Below are 19,997 nucleotides of genomic sequence, written 5' to 3' on the forward strand. Positions count from 1 at the left end.
TTGAAAGGTTGTGTCCCAGATGTGGAGTGACAATAAACGCGGTTCAGAGCTTATCACCGCAATTGTCAACTTATCTCCTGTTCCCATGGCTACTCCCGAGAGCCTATACATTTTAGATTGCATTCGCTCGCCTTGGCGGTAGAAGTTTTTCTGACGATGTGGCCATTATGACGCAGTGAACGATTAATAATGGATAACATCCAGGGCCTGGCAGAATCCAAGGGACGAAACAAGTCATCGCCGTACAAGTGTCTCACAACCCTCGCAGCATTCCTAAGCATAGTAAGTTGCGGGGATAAGGGTGGGCATAATCCTAGATGACCCCGCCCGGAAGAAGAAGGGAAATGTCGTCACTAACCTAGGTCTTGGTTTTCTCTCGCTCCGTCGCATAAGTCCTGATGAGTCTAACCGTCCCACTTGGAGTGACATCGACAACACGCCAAGCTGACAACTCGCAAATATTTCGTTTCATATGGCGAGTTGCAATTTTCGTCTGGTGGATTCTGAACGCTGGGATACCGTGGCACTGCAGTGGCGTAACCACTCCTCCAGTGTGTGTGTGTGTGTGGGGGGGGGGGGGGGTTCATACGAAAGCCCGCTCTTCGTCCGGGCCCCCCGGTCGTGGCTGCGCCACCACACATATCCCTGTGCAGACAACGAGATGGGCGATGAAAATCTAGAATATTTCAACGTTAAAAATGCAATCACTTATGGGGGGTATATATTTATTAAGAAAAAAACGTAGACGCGAAGTTTTCTACCTCTGCCGCCGCATACACCGATGGCGCATCTCGAAATGGCAAGCCCGCGTCGGCATTCGTCATCCCATTCGAAGGCGTAGTTGAAGGACGTCGCCTTTGGCATCATACCTCACCCACAGCTGCGGAACTTTATGCCATACTCTTCTTTCTGCAGCACATCGTTCACTCTACCCCACAGAATCGGGTGGTCTTCACTGACTCAACATCTGCGTTACAAGCAATTGAAAATTCTGGCATACGAGGCTTCTCCGCACCGTTGGTTATGGATGTGTTAATGGCTTACAAACTTGTCTACGAAGCAGGGCACAGGTTCGTTCTCCAAATGGGTTCCAGCCCATTGCGGTGTCGAAAGCAATGAACAGGCTGACAGCGCCGCCGAAGCAGTTGTCAGGCCGAAGTCAGGGTGTTCGGGCAACATTGAGTTGGAGAAGGGATGTTTACGACTGCGGTGGCAAACGACGGCAAACTCCATCAGCGGGTCAATAGATCGTTGGAATGAGTCATAGTTTCGGCCCGGACCACATGTGGTACACAGACGGCCACTATGTAGACGGCATGTAAGCGCCACAGGTGTCAGGGCACAAGTGTCATCAGACACGGCGTGTCTCGCTACTGCGTTTACTTAGATATTTCCACACATGCCTATGTGGGCTAAGAGTTGATCGAATTTCTCAAGTGTCATGGTGTGCAAATCGCTTATTATGTTGGGGCGATGATTACAACAATATATCTAATGATGTCTCGTTGTCGGGAAGAATGACCCATGTTTCGTGCCCTGATCCGACAACATGCTCCAGTGCTGCCACGATACCGAGTAGTTCGGCTTCTGTCGAGGACAATGCATAGGGGAGTTTGAACTATATGCCCCAGGTCCTCATCCGGGGTGTAGGAAGCCGCGCTCGAATTATCGTGTGTTACTGAGCCATCAGTGTATATATGGCGACTTAGTCGGCATGGTTGAGGCGAGATGCTCCAGTGTGAGCTGGTGGGCCACGACTGTGGGGACGTCTTTCTTCCGTTGGAGACCAGGGATGGTAGAGTAATACCCAGGTATCGACAGGTCGTGACAACGGTCAGGGGTGTGTAAGATTGACGGAAGATGGCCCACAAAGCAACAACAATCAAAAGCGCTTTCTTAAAAGACAGCGGTATAAAAGACCGCTTCTAAATTCCACCACTCCCAATTATTATATTCTGACGCGTAAGAACTGGAGCTGCAGGCGCCCTTAGGGTAGCCACCTAGCTCCAATACACCACACCCCAGTTAAACGTATCGTATTATCAGCGGTGAGCCATCAATGAAAAGCGGGTACTTACGGAATGACCTTCGTGAGAATGTCGTGGCTGCAGTCTTGCTATGCGAGATAACGAACGCGCGGTAAAGGAGGTATCTTAAGATCACAATATGGGCTCTTTGAGCCCACGAACTATGAGCTTGAAAAGAGCTTAATGAGCTTAATTATGAGCTTGAAACGCTCACAATTTTAAACTTTAAACATTAAACTTTTCACGAACGCTGTTTAGACAGACGACAGAAACTACAACAACTTTGGCGGTCGCCACACTGGACCCCCCCTCCCCCATGTACATAACTTTTTTTTTTTTTCCTCAATGGTAATTAATACTTCGGGGCTTTACGTCGCGAAACAACTACGACCATGAGCGACGCCACAGTGGTCGGGTCTGTGGATTCATTTTGCCCACAACACGGCACATCGCATTTAATGACCCTCGCGGAAGTACCCTTCAGCCGGTTTTGAACGCTACCGACTGAGCCACCGGGGGCGGCTTTCTCTCTCAGATGTGCACGTGGTAGGTATAGTATAGCCGGCAGAAGCCTCTCCGTGCGACTGCGTGCCCACCCGATTATGGAATACATTTGGATTAATTCGATCCCGCACGAATATTAATTGAACGCCAAAATGGACCTTGCCACTTTGCGCTGTCCTATTCGAGGATGCTGGATTTGTTTTTCGCGAGATCCTCGGGAAATAAAATGGGAATAATTCCCCACTCCGAATAATTCACTGGAAGGAAGTAGAGCGAGACACAGTGAGTGATTAGGGCCCTTTACTTCCATGAGCCAACTTTTTGAGATAAACCAACATCGCTTATCGCAATGACCACCCACTATTGCGGGATTATTCTTGGGAATAAATAACGGCAAGCACCGTGATGTGATTCATCCCCACGATGTGATAAGGTTATCAGTACACTATCCTGTACTTCTTCAATCACGTTCACCTTGGTCTGGCTGCAATAGCCGTTGTAGCCTATTCTTCCGTAGAAATATCTGGCAAGCACCCTGATGTGATTCATCACTGCGATGTGATAAGTTTATCAGTACACTATTCTGTACTTGTCCAATCATGTTCTCCTTCGCCTGGCTGCAACAGTGGTAACCATAGTCTATTCTTCGGTAGAAATATCCGGCAAGCACTGTGATGTGATTCATCCCCACGACGCGATAAGGTTATCAGTACACTTCGAGTTCACCTTGCCCTGGCGGTTCCGGGACATTTGATCGAACGCCATTTGGTTGAAAGCCGTTTGATCGAACGAGGGACATGTCGAAACGGCAGTGGTCGTTTGATCGATTCTTTTTGTTGGTTCACCCGAAGCGTTGAAGAAAAAAGAAAAGAAACGAAAGAAAGCAGCAATTCTAAATGCCGTAATCCTAAGGAACATTTAACCGTGTGTAATCCGCTTGCTCGTAAACACATTTCTCGCGCTAACCCACTTTTTCACGTCCAAAAAAAGGCTGTCCAAGGGCCTGGGGTCTTCACCCTAGCCCGATTCACAACTTGATATTTTTTTCCCCTCTGACACACAGTGACTAAACATGCCATACCCGTCTTTCACCCCTAATCCCAACACTTTGTCAAATAATAATTGATGGAAATTAGTAATAAACATTTTTGACAAATAAATAAATGCCATTTTTGGATGATTTATTCGCGTCGAACGTGGACAAATTTTAACAATTTCAATTAAAAATGGCTAGGAAGCAAGCGAGCTGGTGAAGATGATGCGTAATGTAAAACCCCGAGAGTAGGAGAGTCTTCTCGTCCCTCTGTTTGTGTATACGTTTCTTGTAAGTGAAGTAAAATTTTCAGCTGTGTTGGTGTTGTGTCTGTCCTTTCGTGTTCCCAAGTCTCGGGGTTTTACATTATGCATCATTTAACAATGTATTATTAATATTTGTATTTAACTGACCATTGTATTGCGCCATGGCCGTTGGTGGTAGCCAAGGTCGCGTGCTGGAGACTATGCTGTCTCCGGTTTTCCATCAGACCTCACAGTTCCCTGACAAGTCGGCCCAGGATGAATACTAATCCCCCGCTCCTTCCTACTGTCATCTCTCCCAGAGATATGCTGTACTACTAACTACTAGTACTACTACTGTACTGCTAGTGTAAATACGCCACAACCGCACAAGTTAAAACTACTTTGCAACTATACTACGATGTAGTTGTAACTAGTCCGATATTTTGTGCGCGTCGTTACATCTATACGATCGCTTAGGCGTAGAAATATCACGTGAGTGCGTGGGGAGCGAGAATACTGACAGCACGCGCTCCTCCATACAATACTGGCGATACGTCATGACCTCCACAGTCTGACGAGAGAAGTTTTTGGATGTGTCGATCGTTATATACCCTCATTAACATAAAATACGTACTTTCTGCTCATGTGTCGTAGCGTTTATGTACGCAATCTTGGCAATGAATGTCTCCATTCCGCGTCTAACCAGTCTAACTCGACCAATGCTCCGACAGCCAATGGTCCTGTTGCAACACATTGCGGCAACGTACCGAAGCAACTAGCGTATTATAGGTTTTAAAAAAATGCTCATCTTGATGTCAATGGACATTTTCGCGGGAATTTCGACTTACAGCTTTTTTTTCAGGCGGCGGATGGAAAATAGGACTCGTACAGTGGATAGAGTGGTAGATGTACACACAGCCTCCTGAAATAAGACCCCAGTCGCAATTCTGAAGTGGCGAACACGTATAGAGCGGTGACATAATATGGAAGTTCCTTCCGTCACCAGAGCTTTACGGCATCTTGTTATTGCCGCGGTATGCTCTGCGCGAGGCTTCGCGACGGACTCCAGGGCATACAGAGAGCATGGGTGTGCTCCAATCGTCACGAACATCCTCAGCGGCGTTCAGCGTCTGTACGACATACGTCACTCCATCACTTTTCAGTGGAACGTCACTGTGGAAATGTAGAGGCTGTTGTCTGAGCACTTTTTTCAATTAACGTCACGCACTTGGCCCTACTATCACTGTTGGCGATAGATAGATGTGACGTCGCCAAAATCTCATTGAAAATGTATGGCAGCCAGTCCGTGTGAAAGAGTGCTCAGGCCTTTTGTTATCTTTCCACCAACGAGGTCCTTGTCAAGAAAGGCCAGGATTTCTGTATTGAAAATGTGCCGAACCTCAGTCCTCTTGCATACTTGAGAGGCCGGAAAATCTGGAGGAAATCCAGGCGGCAATCCAACAATGGCTATCCATTTTGCATTCTACTTCGTGCCCATAAAAATTACAATTCCTCTAGGTGACATGCACACGCCTCACCCGGGACACTTTTTTAGTTGAAATGTTTCAAGTTGGGACCCATGAAATGGAACCTCTGAAGACAGCATGTGGTGTCATCTCCACTCACTCTGTTGTGCACACCTCGAGAAGTCCATAAGGAACTGAAAAGGAGGTCAATGCACAACGTTGTAGTGGACAAACACAGTTTGCAGTTGAAGAAAGGGCAACGTCTTGAACGTGCACTGAAATATCGTGTTTGAGGTCTAAGCAACCGACAAGGTTCCAATTTCCAAGGTTTATTTTACAGCTCGAGTTTCTGGAAGTATGGGGCTGCGGGTGGACTCTCCTTACGCTATTGAGTCCCGACGACTTGAATCCCAGTCTATGGAATGGGACAACAGTGGCACAGCAGTTCCACGATATTCCTCTGCGGGAACGTAAGTTCATCCCATTTGGATCTCTGAGAGAATGACGTCTTCTATTCACAGAATACGTCATTTGCGTCGTGGCTTATTTAGCATTTTTCCTTCTCTTCGTCATCACCTCCTTTTTACTACTATGGGGAAATTGGGTAAGTTTCTATAGGAACAAGTTATCGTCCCTGCAAGCTTTCAGCGAGTGAAAATTGTTGTCTTTTCAGTACAACAAGATAACGCCCTTCCTGATGTACCAGGCAACCGTGGTACTTTCCGTCTTGCTGAGCATCATCATTACCATCTATTTTGTGGCCAATGACCATGTGAGTAATCCAGAGAGGACTGAGGCCATTCATCCGTACATACATATATCCGTCTTTCAGGAAAGAGCATTTCTGTTCATAACGAACCCCGAAGACGGACGTTCCATTCCCTATCTCCTCCTGCTCCTCTACTTTTCGCGTTACTTCGCTGTAGGATGGATTCTCAAAGTAAGACCTTATTTCCTCTTGGCGTACAAATAAAAAGGAGATATTTAAGGGGGTGGGGAATAGGCTTTTAGTTATTTGGACTAGAGCGCTAGGACAAGTGTTGGAGACAGCTCTTTGTCTTTTCTGCACCATCTGCTGTAACTAAATTACATGAAGCTGAGGGACGCAGTTGCTGCACTCACTTCGGGGCACCTTTTCTTATCGACAGTGGAAGCGACGTTCACTACATCATATAGTGAATGAGCTGATTGTGCAGTGTCTTGTTCGCGATACGTAATTCGTCATCTCGGATATATTCCGAAAGTGTAGGGAGCGTTGAGCGTCTTTGTACGTTATTTATAAAGTTTTTACCTGGAAATGGAATAACTGCTCTTATTTACTTTTTTTTTTAGTTCGTGTTTTAAGTACAGTTGATGGAAAATAGCACCGCGAAGGAAACACCGCAGCTTCATCCATTGCATATGAAAAAAAGTTGTCGAAAGCGTCCTTCTAGAGGAGAGAATTTTTTTCTAGGCTGCCTTCATATCATGTTCGAGCCAGAGGCGGAACCGTATCGAAGAAGACAAAGACATCCAGGGGGAAGTCGATAAAGCATTCAAGGTAAGTCACCCGGGAATGTTTTTACCGGGCAGTTTCATCTACGTTGGCGCTTTCAGAGTCACGTTGCAAAATATTTCAATTGAATTTTGGTACTAAGGGACCTGAACGTGGGATAGCAGCCAACAATCCCTAATAATTCTTCGGGTGCGTTGGTTCCAGGCGGGATCTTCCGCAGCACAAGTCGGACGCCGACGGAGACGCGCGTGTTGAGCCCCATGTGACAACTGACAAAGCTCAGTTTCTGCCATTACACTTGGTAGACAGAGGTGACTTTGTGTGGCACGTGCACGTGTACTCCTTTTTCTTGCCACATATATGGCTCCCTTTTGGAGAGTACAATTCCTCTCAAAAAGGAGTCCCCTCACTCCCACAAGAGAGTAACCCCACTCCCTAGAGGGAGGAGACTCCTTTTTGAGAGGAATTGAGAGTGGAATCCAAAAGAGAGCCATATATGTGGCAAGAAAAAGGAGTTAAAGAGTGTACGAAGCACCCTATTAAAACGCAGTAGAGTAAACCAAGCCTCATATTGCTTACGTAAACACAACATGTGGTTAGCATTTCTTTCAAAAGCTCCGGTGGATCAAGTCGCCACTCACTGTGGAATACAACTCTCAAAATTATCGAAACAGTAAAAGGGGAATTCTCGTTGCCTTGCGCAGAATGTCTTCGATAGCGTCCATGACAAGAACACTGCGAGGGGAAGACACTACGAGGAGGATCGACCGCCTTCGGTGCCAGAGTATGTCCAAAAGATTCCAAGGATTCGTCTCAGCCATGCAGGCGGCTACATCAATAAAGGCTTCGAGTACGATGGAAGGTCTGACGCTGTTCATTGGACGTCCAGCTGCGGAAATTACAATTTACGAGTGCAGTCTAAATCGCTTTTTACCGATACAGCACAACTTTGAATGAGTTTTGTAAAAGTGTACCAACGACGTTCAAAAGAGTTTTCTTCCCAGGGCACCGGCTGAGAGTCGTTATGCTGACCACACGAGACACTCCGAGGATGACTACATGGAACGTTACGGGATGCGAGACCTCCAAGACTACGCCGCTGTGGATCTACGTCCCAAGCACAGAAGGTCGCGAAGTGAAGACCTGTATGGCCAGCATCTCAATGGTACTACTTATCAAGACAACAGTGGCAGGTGAAGACAATCTCAATTGGCCATCAATTGGAGGTCAACATACAATATTTAATTTAGGTTTAACTACACTTTATTCTGAGTATTGTTTGAATGGCAACTGGAGCAACCCACGGATAAACAAGACCTCTCCAAGAAGACGACGGGGAGTTCCCATGTAATCACTCAAGGTTCCGCCCAATGTGGCTCACAATTTTTACAATGAGATGACAAGTTGGATTTTTTCTTATTTTTTACTGCGTTGACCTACCCTATGATTAATACATTCAGAAGTCTGCCCTATACAGGGTGTTCCCCTAACGTGTCATAGAATTCTATTCAAAAACCTACTTGTCGGAAAATTAAGCGGTAAACGCTGTTTATGGCTGGGTAGATTTTACCATTGCCCCGTCTGAGCACTTTTACCAAATTTAATTTGGGAGAAACTGTTTTTTTTTTTTTTCCAATTGATCTCGAAAGCCTACGTTTACAGAAATAGAAAGCGCACCTCGAATTTACATCATGGCATTGCAAAATACATTCCCTTCGACTGTGGCGACGGGTGAAAAAAAAAAAGCCAAACCCGTCGTGCCGAGGCACGCAAATAGACCTCGCCCTGTTTGTAAACAAATGACATCATAGTGTTCGACAGCGCCACCAATTTGGTAGAGTTGAACTACGCTCCTAGCAACAAGGCGCAGTCGAGGAAACCGGATGGAGGTGACTCAATATGGAGGCGAGTTCTTGGAAGGGGAAACCTGACACGGTCAGCCCAATCGCGGACACCGAACGTCGACTCCGGCGCGGAAAAGGAACACGATACCCTTTACCCCTATTTTGCACGCTCTCCACATTGGTGCCGTAAAGAAGCGACATTTACTTTGCAAATTTCAGAGGTTAGTCTACAAATATTTACATAATCAAACTTACGTTACATGACATTCACATCAGCGGGAGGCAAAAACCTAGTAAGGACAAATGTAAGGACAGCATTTTTTTTAACGCAAGGTACAAAATTAGAGATATGTGGCTTACCCCACACAGTGTGTGCCTTCGCCCATAGCCCCGGCTTTCTTCATTATGGTGTTCATTCATCGGCATCTATGCTATATTATTATTGACTCCGAAGGTTTGCAAAGCATGCAACCCACAAAATGTGAAGCGATGTTGTTTCACACGTAAGTAGCCCCTCGCCAAATAACACTGCAAGTTTTCAGAGTACAACCCTGACCAATCGACCAACTAACTTCTACTCTACAACTGTAACGTATAGAACATTACAATCAAGAGCGCGAGACACCTGCCCCCCCGAAACGAATCCAATACTACACTGAGAAGAATTTTCCCGTCTATTGCAGCGCTCACCAAAAGGTTCTCCTTAACCCGATAACACCCGGCCGGCCGAGTTTCGGAATGCCACGCCATAGTGATTGTGGTGACTTTCTTATTCTTTTTTTGAAGGCTTCCCGCTGATCCACCAATAGAACTTGGAGATCTTTCACCGAGTGACGTTCGCAAGAGTCGTCCCTTGTCTGGCTACTCGTTCCGTGAAGGCTTCGGGTATGGTCCTGGCCCTCGAGGCTACGACGTTCCCTCGCCGCATTCAGAACCCAAGAGCAGTGTGGGACACGGTGAGCACCAAGGGCTAAGACGTGAAGAGAGCTTGGTACGAAGACTGTCTGCTCGCTACGAGGATAACGCGGGCCTACGGAGTGGACCTGCTCCCACAGGTGGTGTGCCAGCGATAGGACCCGCGTCCATACGTAGAGGTGAGAGCTTTCTTTATGCAGCGCAACAAGGATTCTGGTACTATGACATCTCACGAGTACAACTTGCACTTAATGAAGCTTTTGGTAGTTGAACGTCTATAGAGATCCGCTGAGGCAAACATGTTATCGAAACGAAGCATTCTCCGGAAAAGCAGAATAAGGCGCATGTTTGATAATCGCGGCAATGAAAATACTACTTGAAACTATCGATGCTCGCAGTAGACAGCGTTGACTGAGTAGTCACGTGACTTTCGTTGCAGTGCCAGCAAGGACAATTCCGAACTACTATTGAATGGGATACCTGCTGAAGAATGGGAAGGAAGAGTCAACTAGTCGCTGTACTCTAGCTCGCCATCAGTGTATTAGGTAGTGACCTTGAAATACGAATGCAGATGAGCCCCAAGAAACTTTCCAAGAGTGAAACGGGTGCATAATTTTTACCTCGTGGATAAAAGGTACAAATTGAAATTGGGTCGTGAAACACCTCCAAACAATATCGTCTATATGTTATTATATGGAGGCATTTTCCGAATTGTCACTTTTATGTAAGAGAGAGACTGAATGGCACACAGATCTGCCAAAGAAGATGTCAATAGCTACGTTTACACGAATACGAGAACAAATCCTTCATGTAACCCTGGCTACATAACTGAACCCAAGGTCATCACCCTGAGAGCCTAGACGCCCTCATTGTGACGTCGCTCATAATTTTCCGGGATAAAGAAAACATTTGCTGAAGCTGTCTGAGTATGCACATTGATATATGGCCAAGAAACGCCAGACACGAGAGATGATGCTGCGGATTAGATAAGCAACGATAAGCCAGGCTTCTGTAGACAGATAATGGAATAGCCTTGAAAAGAACTGCCACGCTTCCGTAGTCATCAAAAGGGAGTCGTCCATTAAAAGTACGTTCCAAGTTATGTCAACTTGAACAAGTCGTCTGTCGGTGGTTATGGGCGACGCCGTATCTTAGACGAAGCAGGGCATCAACCGACAATGGAGTTTAATTAACAGAAGAACATACACACAGGGTTGCTATCTAGAAAACTTCCGGCACGACGTACAAATGGAAAAGTCCTGTGTCCGCGTGGAACTCTAATGGGTACGTTTCATCGTGGGAAATATCAAACCGATTCAACAGATCTGGGCCAAAACTGATTCGGCAAAGATGGTCGTTGAGATGAGAGAGAGAGAGAGAAACATAACTATTAAAACGGAACAGAACACCCACTTAAAAGGGAAAAGTTTATTCATTCTACTGTTTCATCAGCAACGTCATTCTGCATCTACCGCGAAGGGACAGCAGAAGCCGACCTGGTGGGGACTGATGGTGAGTCGGAAAAACAAAAAAACTTGCAGTACAGTGGCATCCAATGAACGACAGCGCCAGAGCTGTTTATTTGAGCTCGCCCTGTCGATTGTGGTAGAGTCACTAAATAGGAGTACAAAGTATCGCATTCTTTTTCTGCGCCACGTGGTTTCTCTTTCCAAGAACGCGCCGTCCATGTTGAGACCCCTCCCCGGTTGCAAGCTGGCTCGACAGCACGCTGTTCTCCGGGGGAGAAGGTAGAGATTGGCGTCCCGTTGCTAGGCGACGCAGCTGCGCCGGAGCCAAGATGGCGGTCTGGCTCAGTGTCTGATCCCTATTTAGATTGCGGTTGGCAGGAAGATCATCTCCACTCCAGGCGTCCACTTCCTATGAGGGCTATTCACACACAATCCCGTCTGCGAGCGACGAGGACGCCTGATACGTGAAGCGCTGCCCCATTCCTCCCAGGCACGTGATGCCTACGTGACTCTCCTAAATGACCATTACGCGCCTTTTTCTCGCGCGTCATCTCGCGCTAAGAAAGAAACACTTGCGGCTCGCGCTGGATTTTCGGCCATGCGACACACAGACAAGATCTTCACGAAATTGAGCACTTCACAGCTCTCGCTGTAAAAGACACAGGGACCTACACACAGCAGTCATACCATAAACTACAAACAGGAACGAAAAAACTAGTCAAATAGTGGAAGGACAATAAAAACAAACAACACGTCACAAATCTGGCCAACAGGAAGTCTATGGGTATCGACGAGGTACCAAACGAGTTTCTAAGAGTACTGAAATCGCCAGCAAGAAAGGCCTTCGGGGGTCTTCTGAATAAAATCCTACACACAAAGCAACGTCCTGCTGAATGGCATAGATAAAGCTATTATACGATAGAAAATGAAAAGACAGTAATCGCCTAGACTCCTACAAACCAACGTCTATAAGCTCCCGATCTCCATCCTAAACTCAGGGACTGGTGTGAGCCAGGTCAGAACGCTTTGCAAAGGGGACCTCGAGGAAGTGATAACCTCTTCACTCTGACGCAAGTGATGAGGCATGAATGGTGAACAGTGCCGAACTGCATCTGGTGTTCCTGGGCCTAGAAAAGGCCTCCCAAACAATAGGCTCCTAAAGATTGGGACGGACGATCGAGTCGCTGATTTCTTTCAGAATACATACTCCAACTGCATAGGCGTCTACTCGCTGGGGAACGCCGAGGAATTACCGATTTCGACATGGCTGCCAACACTTTTCAACTTATACATAAACAATCTACTACAGATGTTGGAGAATACAGGCTTTGTTCTTCTCGACAGTCACGACAGAGGTTAGGAAAATGGTGATGTTCCACGTAAGGTTTGCCTGCGGCGACATGTTGCACGTGGGTAGGACTGCGGATAATTTCTTACCACCTGGGGTTCCTTTGACGTGCGCCGGAAATCTCCGACACATGGTGCTGGAAGCAATGGCCTATCTCTGCAATGGCCCTGGCCAATCTCCCTTAGTGGCTCACGGCCATCTTTTCATTGGAAGAAGAAGAAGAAGAATGGGACGAGCAATCGCTGTTACCACCCTGCACGGAACCCTGACCAATCGCCCGTGTGGCTTGTGGTCACTGTGCTTAGTGGTGAAAGAAGAAGAAGAATCGCTGTTTCAGCTGAAGACGGTAATCCGACCGAAAAGAGCTCATAGAGACTGGGTCATACGATACGCCCCGCCCGAAGAGGCGGCCATGAATTTCAAGGAGAATCCACCGACTGCCAGTAACGTCGTCTCCGAACCATTCAGCAGCGTCTCCTTCCGGAACGTCATTGTTTCTCCGGTTGTCTCTCTGAAGAGAAACTCACTGGCTGCAGAGAGAACAGAATGGAGCGTGCTGTCATTCCTAAAGAACCCACGCAGGCCTTTACAGGTTCTAATCACTTAAGTGACTGTTCGTGTGTCCTGACATTTTTCATTTATTTCCGAACCAGTGTAGTCCTTACATGCTGACGTGCTTAGGGACGTGTTGAACGCTTTCTCGGCGAGGTGTTTGTGGTCTCCAGAAGGAAAGAACATTTTGTTTCTTGACAGGCTCCAGGACAGAGGCTCAACTTTCACAGACAGTCCATAGTAGGCCCATTGGTAACGCTGTGCGTCATTGCGTTCCTGGTGACCAGCATTATGGGCTACAGCATCTACTACCTGTCCATCCACAATAATACGACCAGCACAACCGATGTCCTTGGCGCAATCCGGACCCTCAGAATCGTTCCCAAGGCATTTAAAGAGGATAATGTTACAACTGTCAACTACATGAACAATACCGTCCAAGACTATTTCGGAAAAGCGGTCACTGTTGGGATGGCGCTCATTTTCTGACCCTTTCCGTACCAATTTTTCTCTTTTGTTTTTTCGTCCGTGTGGTGTATTTTGCGCCAGTATACTCTCTAGCCATTCCGTACGTTTTTTTATACAATATTTTCCCATCTCTCCCGAAAGCACCATTTACCACAACTACAAACTGCAAATAAAGCATATGCGCATCATACAGGGCGTTTTTTATCCTTTACAGACTTTTCATTAAGCATAGATGTCGTTTTTGCCGTTGGTTATGCTGCAAGGCGGACAACCTCTCCAAGAGAGACTGCCTAAAATGAACTCTTTCGTGCAAAAGCGCGATACCGGAACTGGTGACAGCTCCATTGCATTTGTTTAAAAAATCCTGAAACGCGCACGTGCGTTGAAATCAACATCGCAAAATTTCGCTATGCAAATGACCAAAACCGCGCCGGTCGAGAGCGCACGCTCATTCCACGCCAGACGGGTCACGTGCTTTGGAGTGGAGGGGATGATTGGTGTAGGTGCACTCAACTGAGCGCTACTGTCGAGATACTTGATGCAAGTAATCGGAACGCGCCTATTGGACAGCACTGCGCACAGTGCTCCCCGCTGAACGAACTGAACACTGATCTCCTGCACTGAACGAACTTTAATCTCCCAGATGAACCGGCCCAGATAAGCCTTCGTTATGGCGAAGATCATGCGGTTTTGGCTTCGGCTCATTTGCATAGCGAAATTCCGATATTTCACGGCACGCCCTAGTTTCCGGATTTTAAAGATAGAATGACGTTCAATGACGATTGTCTCCCATTGCTTTTTGCCCGAAATTCCCTACTTGAACATTTATTTAATGAATTTTACGTAATTAGATGTCTCCCAGTTCCATACGCAGTTCCATGTCTTCGAGAAGATGTTCGCCTAGTCGCAAACTCTCATAACGTTTCTATAAAAACTCTGTACACGCCCTGTATAGACTCACTTCAGTGCGTGATGTCATGGCGATGCTGTCCTGTATGGTGGGCGAAAATTGCTGCGTGGGCTAAAAAAATCCTCTTTGGTGGGCGCGATCATAGATTCACAGTGTGTTTTAGGTTAAAGCACTTTTGCGCACCGGATTGCCCTCTGTTGTCACAACCAATACGATGGCATACACGCAAGCTACCTGGTGGACGAACTCCATCAAACTGGAAGCCTGAGTCTGGGCAAGGCAACACACGAGATTTAAAGCTCTCTTGCGCACCGGGATTGCGCTCTGCTGTCACAAGCATATAGGATGGCATACACGCAAGCTAGCTGGTGGACGAACTCCATCAAACTGGAAGCCTGAGTCTGGGCAAGGCAACACACGAGATTTAAAGCTCTCTTGCGCACCGGGATTGCGCTCTGCTGTCACAAGCATATAGGATGGCATACACGCAAGCTAGCTGGTGGACGAACTCCATCAAACTGGAAGCCTGAGTCTGGGCAAGGCAACACACGAGATTTAAAGCTCTCTTGCGCACCGGGATTGCGCTCTGCTGTCACAAGCATATAGGATGGCATACACGCAAGCTAGCTGGTGGACGAACTCCATCAAACTGGAAGCCTGAGTCTGGGCAAGGCAACACACGAGATTTAAAGCTCTCTTGCGCACCGGGATTGCGCTCTGCTGTCACAAGCATATAGGATGGCATACACGCAAGCTAGCTGGTGGACGAACTCCATCAAACTGGAAGCCTGAGTCTGGGCAAGGCAACACACGAGATTTAAAGCTCTCTTGCGCACCGGGATTGCGCTCTGCTGTCACAAGCATATAGGATGGCATACACGCAAGCTAGCTGGTGGACGAACTCCATCAAACTGGAAGCCTGAGTCTGGGCAAGGCAACACACGAGATTTAAAGCTCTCTTGCGCACCGGGATTGCGCTCTGCTGTCACAAGCATATAGGATGGCATACACGCAAGCTAGCTGGTGGACGAACTCCATCAAACTGGAAGCCTGAGTCTGGGCAAGGCAACACACGAGATTTAAAGCTCTCTTGCGCACCGGGATTGCGCTCTGCTGTCACAAGCATATAGGATGGCATACACGCAAGCTAGCTGGTGGACGAACTCCATCAAACTGGAAGCCTGAGTCTGGGCAAGGCAACACACGAGATTTAAAGCTCTCTTGCGCACCGGGATTGCGCTCTGCTGTCACAAGCATATAGGATGGCATACACGCAAGCTAGCTGGTGGACGAACTCCATCAAACTGGAAGCCTGAGTCTGGGCAAGGCAACACACGAGATTTAAAGCTCTCTTGCGCACCGGGATTGCGCTCTGCTGTCACAAGCATATAGGATGGCATACACGCAAGCTAGCTGGTGGACGAACTCCATCAAACTGGAAGCCTGAGTCTGGGCAAGGCAACACACGAGATTTAAAGCTCTCTTGCGCACCGGGATTGCGCTCTGCTGTCACAAGCATATAGGATGGCATACACGCAAGCTAGCTGGTGGACGAACTCCATCAAACTGGAAGCCTGAGTCTGGGCAAGGCAACACACGAGATTTAAAGCTCTCTTGCGCACCGGGATTGCGCTCTGCTGTCACAAGCATATAGGATGGCATACACGCAAGCTAGCTGGTGGACGAACTCCATCAAACTGGAAGCCTGAGTCTGGGCAAGGCAACACACGAGATTTAAAGCTCTCTTGCGCACCGGGATTGCGCTCTGCTGTCACAAGCATATAGGATGGCATACACGCAAGCTAGCTGGTGGACGAACTCCATCAAACTGGAAGCCTGAGTCTGGGCAAGGCAACACACGAGATTTAAAGCTCTCTTGCGCACCGGGATTGCGCTCTGCTGTCACAAGCATATAGGATGGCATACACGCAAGCTAGCTGGTGGACGAACTCCATCAAACTGGAAGCCTGAGTCTGGGCAAGGCAACACACGAGATTTAAAGCTCTCTTGCGCACCGGGATTGCGCTCTGCTGTCACAAGCATATAGGATGGCATACACGCAAGCTAGCTGGTGGACGAACTCCATCAAACTGGAAGCCTGAGTCTGGGCAAGGCAACACACGAGATTTAAAGCTCTCTTGCGCACCGGGATTGCGCTCTGCTGTCACAAGCATATAGGATGGCATACACGCAAGCTAGCTGGTGGACGAACTCCATCAAACTGGAAGCCTGAGTCTGGGCAAGGCAACACACGAGATTTAAAGCTCTCTTGCGCACCGGGATTGCGCTCTGCTGTCACAAGCATATAGGATGGCATACACGCAAGCTAGCTGGTGGACGAACTCCATCAAACTGGAAGCCTGAGTCTGGGCAAGGCAACACACGAGATTTAAAGCTCTCTTGCGCACCGGGATTGCGCTCTGCTGTCACAAGCATATAGGATGGCATACACGCAAGCTAGCTGGTGGACGAACTCCATCAAACTGGAAGCCTGAGTCTGGGCAAGGCAACACACGAGATTTAAAGCTCTCTTGCGCACCGGGATTGCGCTCTGCTGTCACAAGCATATAGGATGGCATACACGCAAGCCAGCTGGTGGACGAACTCCATCAAACTGGAAGCCTGAGTCTGGGCAAGGCAACACACGAGATTTAAAGCTCTCTTGCGCACCGGGATTGCGCTCTGCTGTCACAAGCATATAGGATGGCATACACGCAAGCCAGCTGGTGGACGAACTCCATCAAACTGGAAGCCTGAGTCTGGGCAAGGCAACACACGAGATTTAAAGCTCTCTTGCGCACCGGGATTGCGCTCTGCTGTCACAAGCATATAGGATGGCATACACGCAAGCTAGCTGGTGGACGAACTCCATCAAACTGGAAGCCTGAGTCTGGGCAAGGCAACACACGAGATTTAAAGCTCTCTTGCGCACCGGGATTGCGCTCTGCTGTCACAAGCATATAGGATGGCATACACGCAAGCTAGCTGGTGGACGAACTCCATCAAACTGGAAGCCTGAGTCTGGGCAAGGCAACACACGAGATTTAAAGCTCTCTTGCGCACCGGGATTGCGCTCTGCTGTCACAAGCATATAGGATGGCATACACGCAAGCTAGCTGGTGGACGAACTCCATCAAACTGGAAGCCTGAGTCTGGGCAAGGCAACACACGAGATTTAAAGCTCTCTTGCGCACCGGGATTGCGCTCTGCTGTCACAAGCATATAGGATGGCATACACGCAAGCTAGCTGGTGGACGAACTCCATCAAACTGGAAGCCTGAGTCTGGGCAAGGCAACACACGAGATTTAAAGCTCTCTTGCGCACCGGGATTGCGCTCTGCTGTCACAAGCATATAGGATGGCATACACGCAAGCTAGCTGGTGGACGAACTCCATCAAACTGGAAGCCTGAGTCTGGGCAAGGCAACACACGAGATTTAAAGCTCTCTTGCGCACCGGGATTGCGCTCTGCTGTCACAAGCATATAGGATGGCATACACGCAAGCTAGCTGGTGGACGAACTCCATCAAACTGGAAGCCTGAGTCTGGGCAAGGCAACACACGAGATTTAAAGCTCTCTTGCGCACCGGGATTGCGCTCTGCTGTCACAAGCATATAGGATGGCATACACGCAAGCTAGCTGGTGGACGAACTCCATCAAACTGGAAGCCTGAGTCTGGGCAAGGCAACACACGAGATTTAAAGCTCTCTTGCGCACCGGGATTGCGCTCTGCTGTCACAAGCATATAGGATGGCATACACGCAAGCTAGCTGGTGGACGAACTCCATCAAACTGGAAGCCTGAGTCTGGGCAAGGCAACACACGAGATTTAAAGCTCTCTTGCGCACCGGGATTGCGCTCTGCTGTCACAAGCATATAGGATGGCATACACGCAAGCTAGCTGGTGGACGAACTCCATCAAACTGGAAGCCTGAGTCTGGGCAAGGCAACACACGAGATTTAAAGCTCTCTTGCGCACCGGGATTGCGCTCTGCTGTCACAAGCATATAGGATGGCATACACGCAAGCTAGCTGGTGGACGAACTCCATCAAACTGGAAGCCTGAGTCTGGGCAAGGCAACACACGAGATTTAAAGCTCTCTTGCGCACCGGGATTGCGCTCTGCTGTCACAAGCATATAGGATGGCATACACGCAAGCTAGCTGGTGGACGAACTCCATCAAACTGGAAGCCTGAGTCTGGGCAAGGCAACACACGAGATTTAAAGCTCTCTTGCGCACCGGGATTGCGCTCTGCTGTCACAAGCATATAGGATGGCATACACGCAAGCTAGCTGGTGGACGAACTCCATCAAACTGGAAGCCTGAGTCTGGGCAAGGCAACACACGAGATTTAAAGCTCTCTTGCGCACCGGGATTGCGCTCTGCTGTCACAAGCATATAGGATGGCATACACGCAAGCTAGCTGGTGGACGAACTCCATCAAACTGGAAGCCTGAGTCTGGGCAAGGCAACACACGAGATTTAAAGCTCTCTTGCGCACCGGGATTGCGCTCTGCTGTCACAAGCATATAGGATGGCATACACGCAAGCTAGCTGGTGGACGAACTCCATCAAACTGGAAGCCTGAGTCTGGGCAAGGCAACACACGAGATTTAAAGCTCTCTTGCGCACCGGGATTGCGCTCTGCTGTCACAAGCATATAGGATGGCATACACGCAAGCTAGCTGGTGGACGAACTCCATCAAACTGGAAGCCTGAGTCTGGGCAAGGCAACACACGAGATTTAAAGCTCTCTTGCGCACCGGGATTGCGCTCTGCTGTCACAAGCATATAGGATGGCATACACGCAAGCTAGCTGGTGGACGAACTCCATCAAACTGGAAGCCTGAGTCTGGGCAAGGCAACACACGAGATTTAAAGCTCTCTTGCGCACCGGGATTGCGCTCTGCTGTCACAAGCATATAGGATGGCATACACGCAAGCTAGCTGGTGGACGAACTCCATCAAACTGGAAGCCTGAGTCTGGGCAAGGCAACACACGAGATTTAAAGCTCTCTTGCGCACCGGGATTGCGCTCTGCTGTCACAAGCATATAGGATGGCATACACGCAAGCTAGCTGGTGGACGAACTCCATCAAACTGGAAGCCTGAGTCTGGGCAAGGCAACACACGAGATTTAAAGCTCTCTTGCGCACCGGGATTGCGCTCTGCTGTCACAAGCATATAGGATGGCATACACGCAAGCTAGCTGGTGGACGAACTCCATCAAACTGGAAGCCTGAGTCTGGGCAAGGCAACACACGAGATTTAAAGCTCTCTTGCGCACCGGGATTGCGCTCTGCTGTCACAAGCATATAGGATGGCATACACGCAAGCTAGCTGGTGGACGAACTCCATCAAACTGGAAGCCTGAGTCTGGGCAAGGCAACACACGAGATTTAAAGCTCTCTTGCGCACCGGGATTGCGCTCTGCTGTCACAAGCATATAGGATGGCATACACGCAAGCTAGCTGGTGGACGAACTCCATCAAACTGGAAGCCTGAGTCTGGGCAAGGCAACACACGAGATTTAAAGCTCTCTTGCGCACCGGGATTGCGCTCTGCTGTCACAAGCATATAGGATGGCATACACGCAAGCTAGCTGGTGGACGAACTCCATCAAACTGGAAGCCTGAGTCTGGGCAAGGCAACACACGAGATTTAAAGCTCTCTTGCGCACCGGGATTGCGCTCTGCTGTCACAAGCATATAGGATGGC

The 19,997-nt window shown here is 48.4% G+C and overlaps 1 protein-coding gene and 1 long non-coding RNA gene across 2 annotated transcripts; both read left to right on the top strand.

Annotated features, from left to right (window-relative positions):
* Nucleotides 1-107: 107 nt before the first annotated feature.
* Nucleotides 108-10,191, top strand: LOC135395072 (uncharacterized). The gene is made up of 10 exons (XM_064626270.1): nucleotides 108-282; nucleotides 5,616-5,745; nucleotides 5,797-5,879; nucleotides 5,949-6,047; nucleotides 6,108-6,215; nucleotides 6,729-6,815; nucleotides 7,475-7,632; nucleotides 7,775-7,963; nucleotides 9,401-9,708; nucleotides 9,969-10,191. The coding sequence occupies exons 1-10, from the start codon at nucleotides 190-192 to the stop codon at nucleotides 9,998-10,000; spliced, it is 1,287 nt and encodes a 428-aa protein (XP_064482340.1). The 5' UTR covers nucleotides 108-189; the 3' UTR covers nucleotides 10,001-10,191.
* A 1,336-nt stretch (nucleotides 10,192-11,527) lies between these two features.
* On the top strand, nucleotides 11,528-13,554 carry LOC135396270 (uncharacterized). The gene is made up of 2 exons (XR_010423362.1): nucleotides 11,528-12,938; nucleotides 13,100-13,554. It is a non-coding gene; the product is annotated as an uncharacterized LOC135396270 (long non-coding RNA).
* The last annotated feature ends 6,443 nt before the right edge of the window (nucleotides 13,555-19,997 follow it).

Source organism: Ornithodoros turicata, chromosome 5 (genome assembly GCF_037126465.1).
Source record: "Ornithodoros turicata isolate Travis chromosome 5, ASM3712646v1, whole genome shotgun sequence".
In the NCBI taxonomy this organism is placed as follows: Eukaryota; Metazoa; Arthropoda; class Arachnida; order Ixodida; family Argasidae; genus Ornithodoros; species Ornithodoros turicata.

Bases quoted from the DNA above. Each gene is read 5' to 3' on its own strand.
- LOC135395072 (XM_064626270.1), top strand. From the start codon at position 190: ATGGATAACATCCAGGGCCTGGCAGAATCCAAGGGACGAAACAAGTCA. The intron at 6,816-7,474 runs GTAAGTCACCCG...TGCCTTGCGCAG, and splicing joins AAGTCGATAAAGCATTCAAG to AATGTCTTCGATAGCGTCCA. The intron at 7,964-9,400 runs GTGAAGACAATC...CTTTTTTTGAAG, and splicing joins TATCAAGACAACAGTGGCAG to GCTTCCCGCTGATCCACCAA.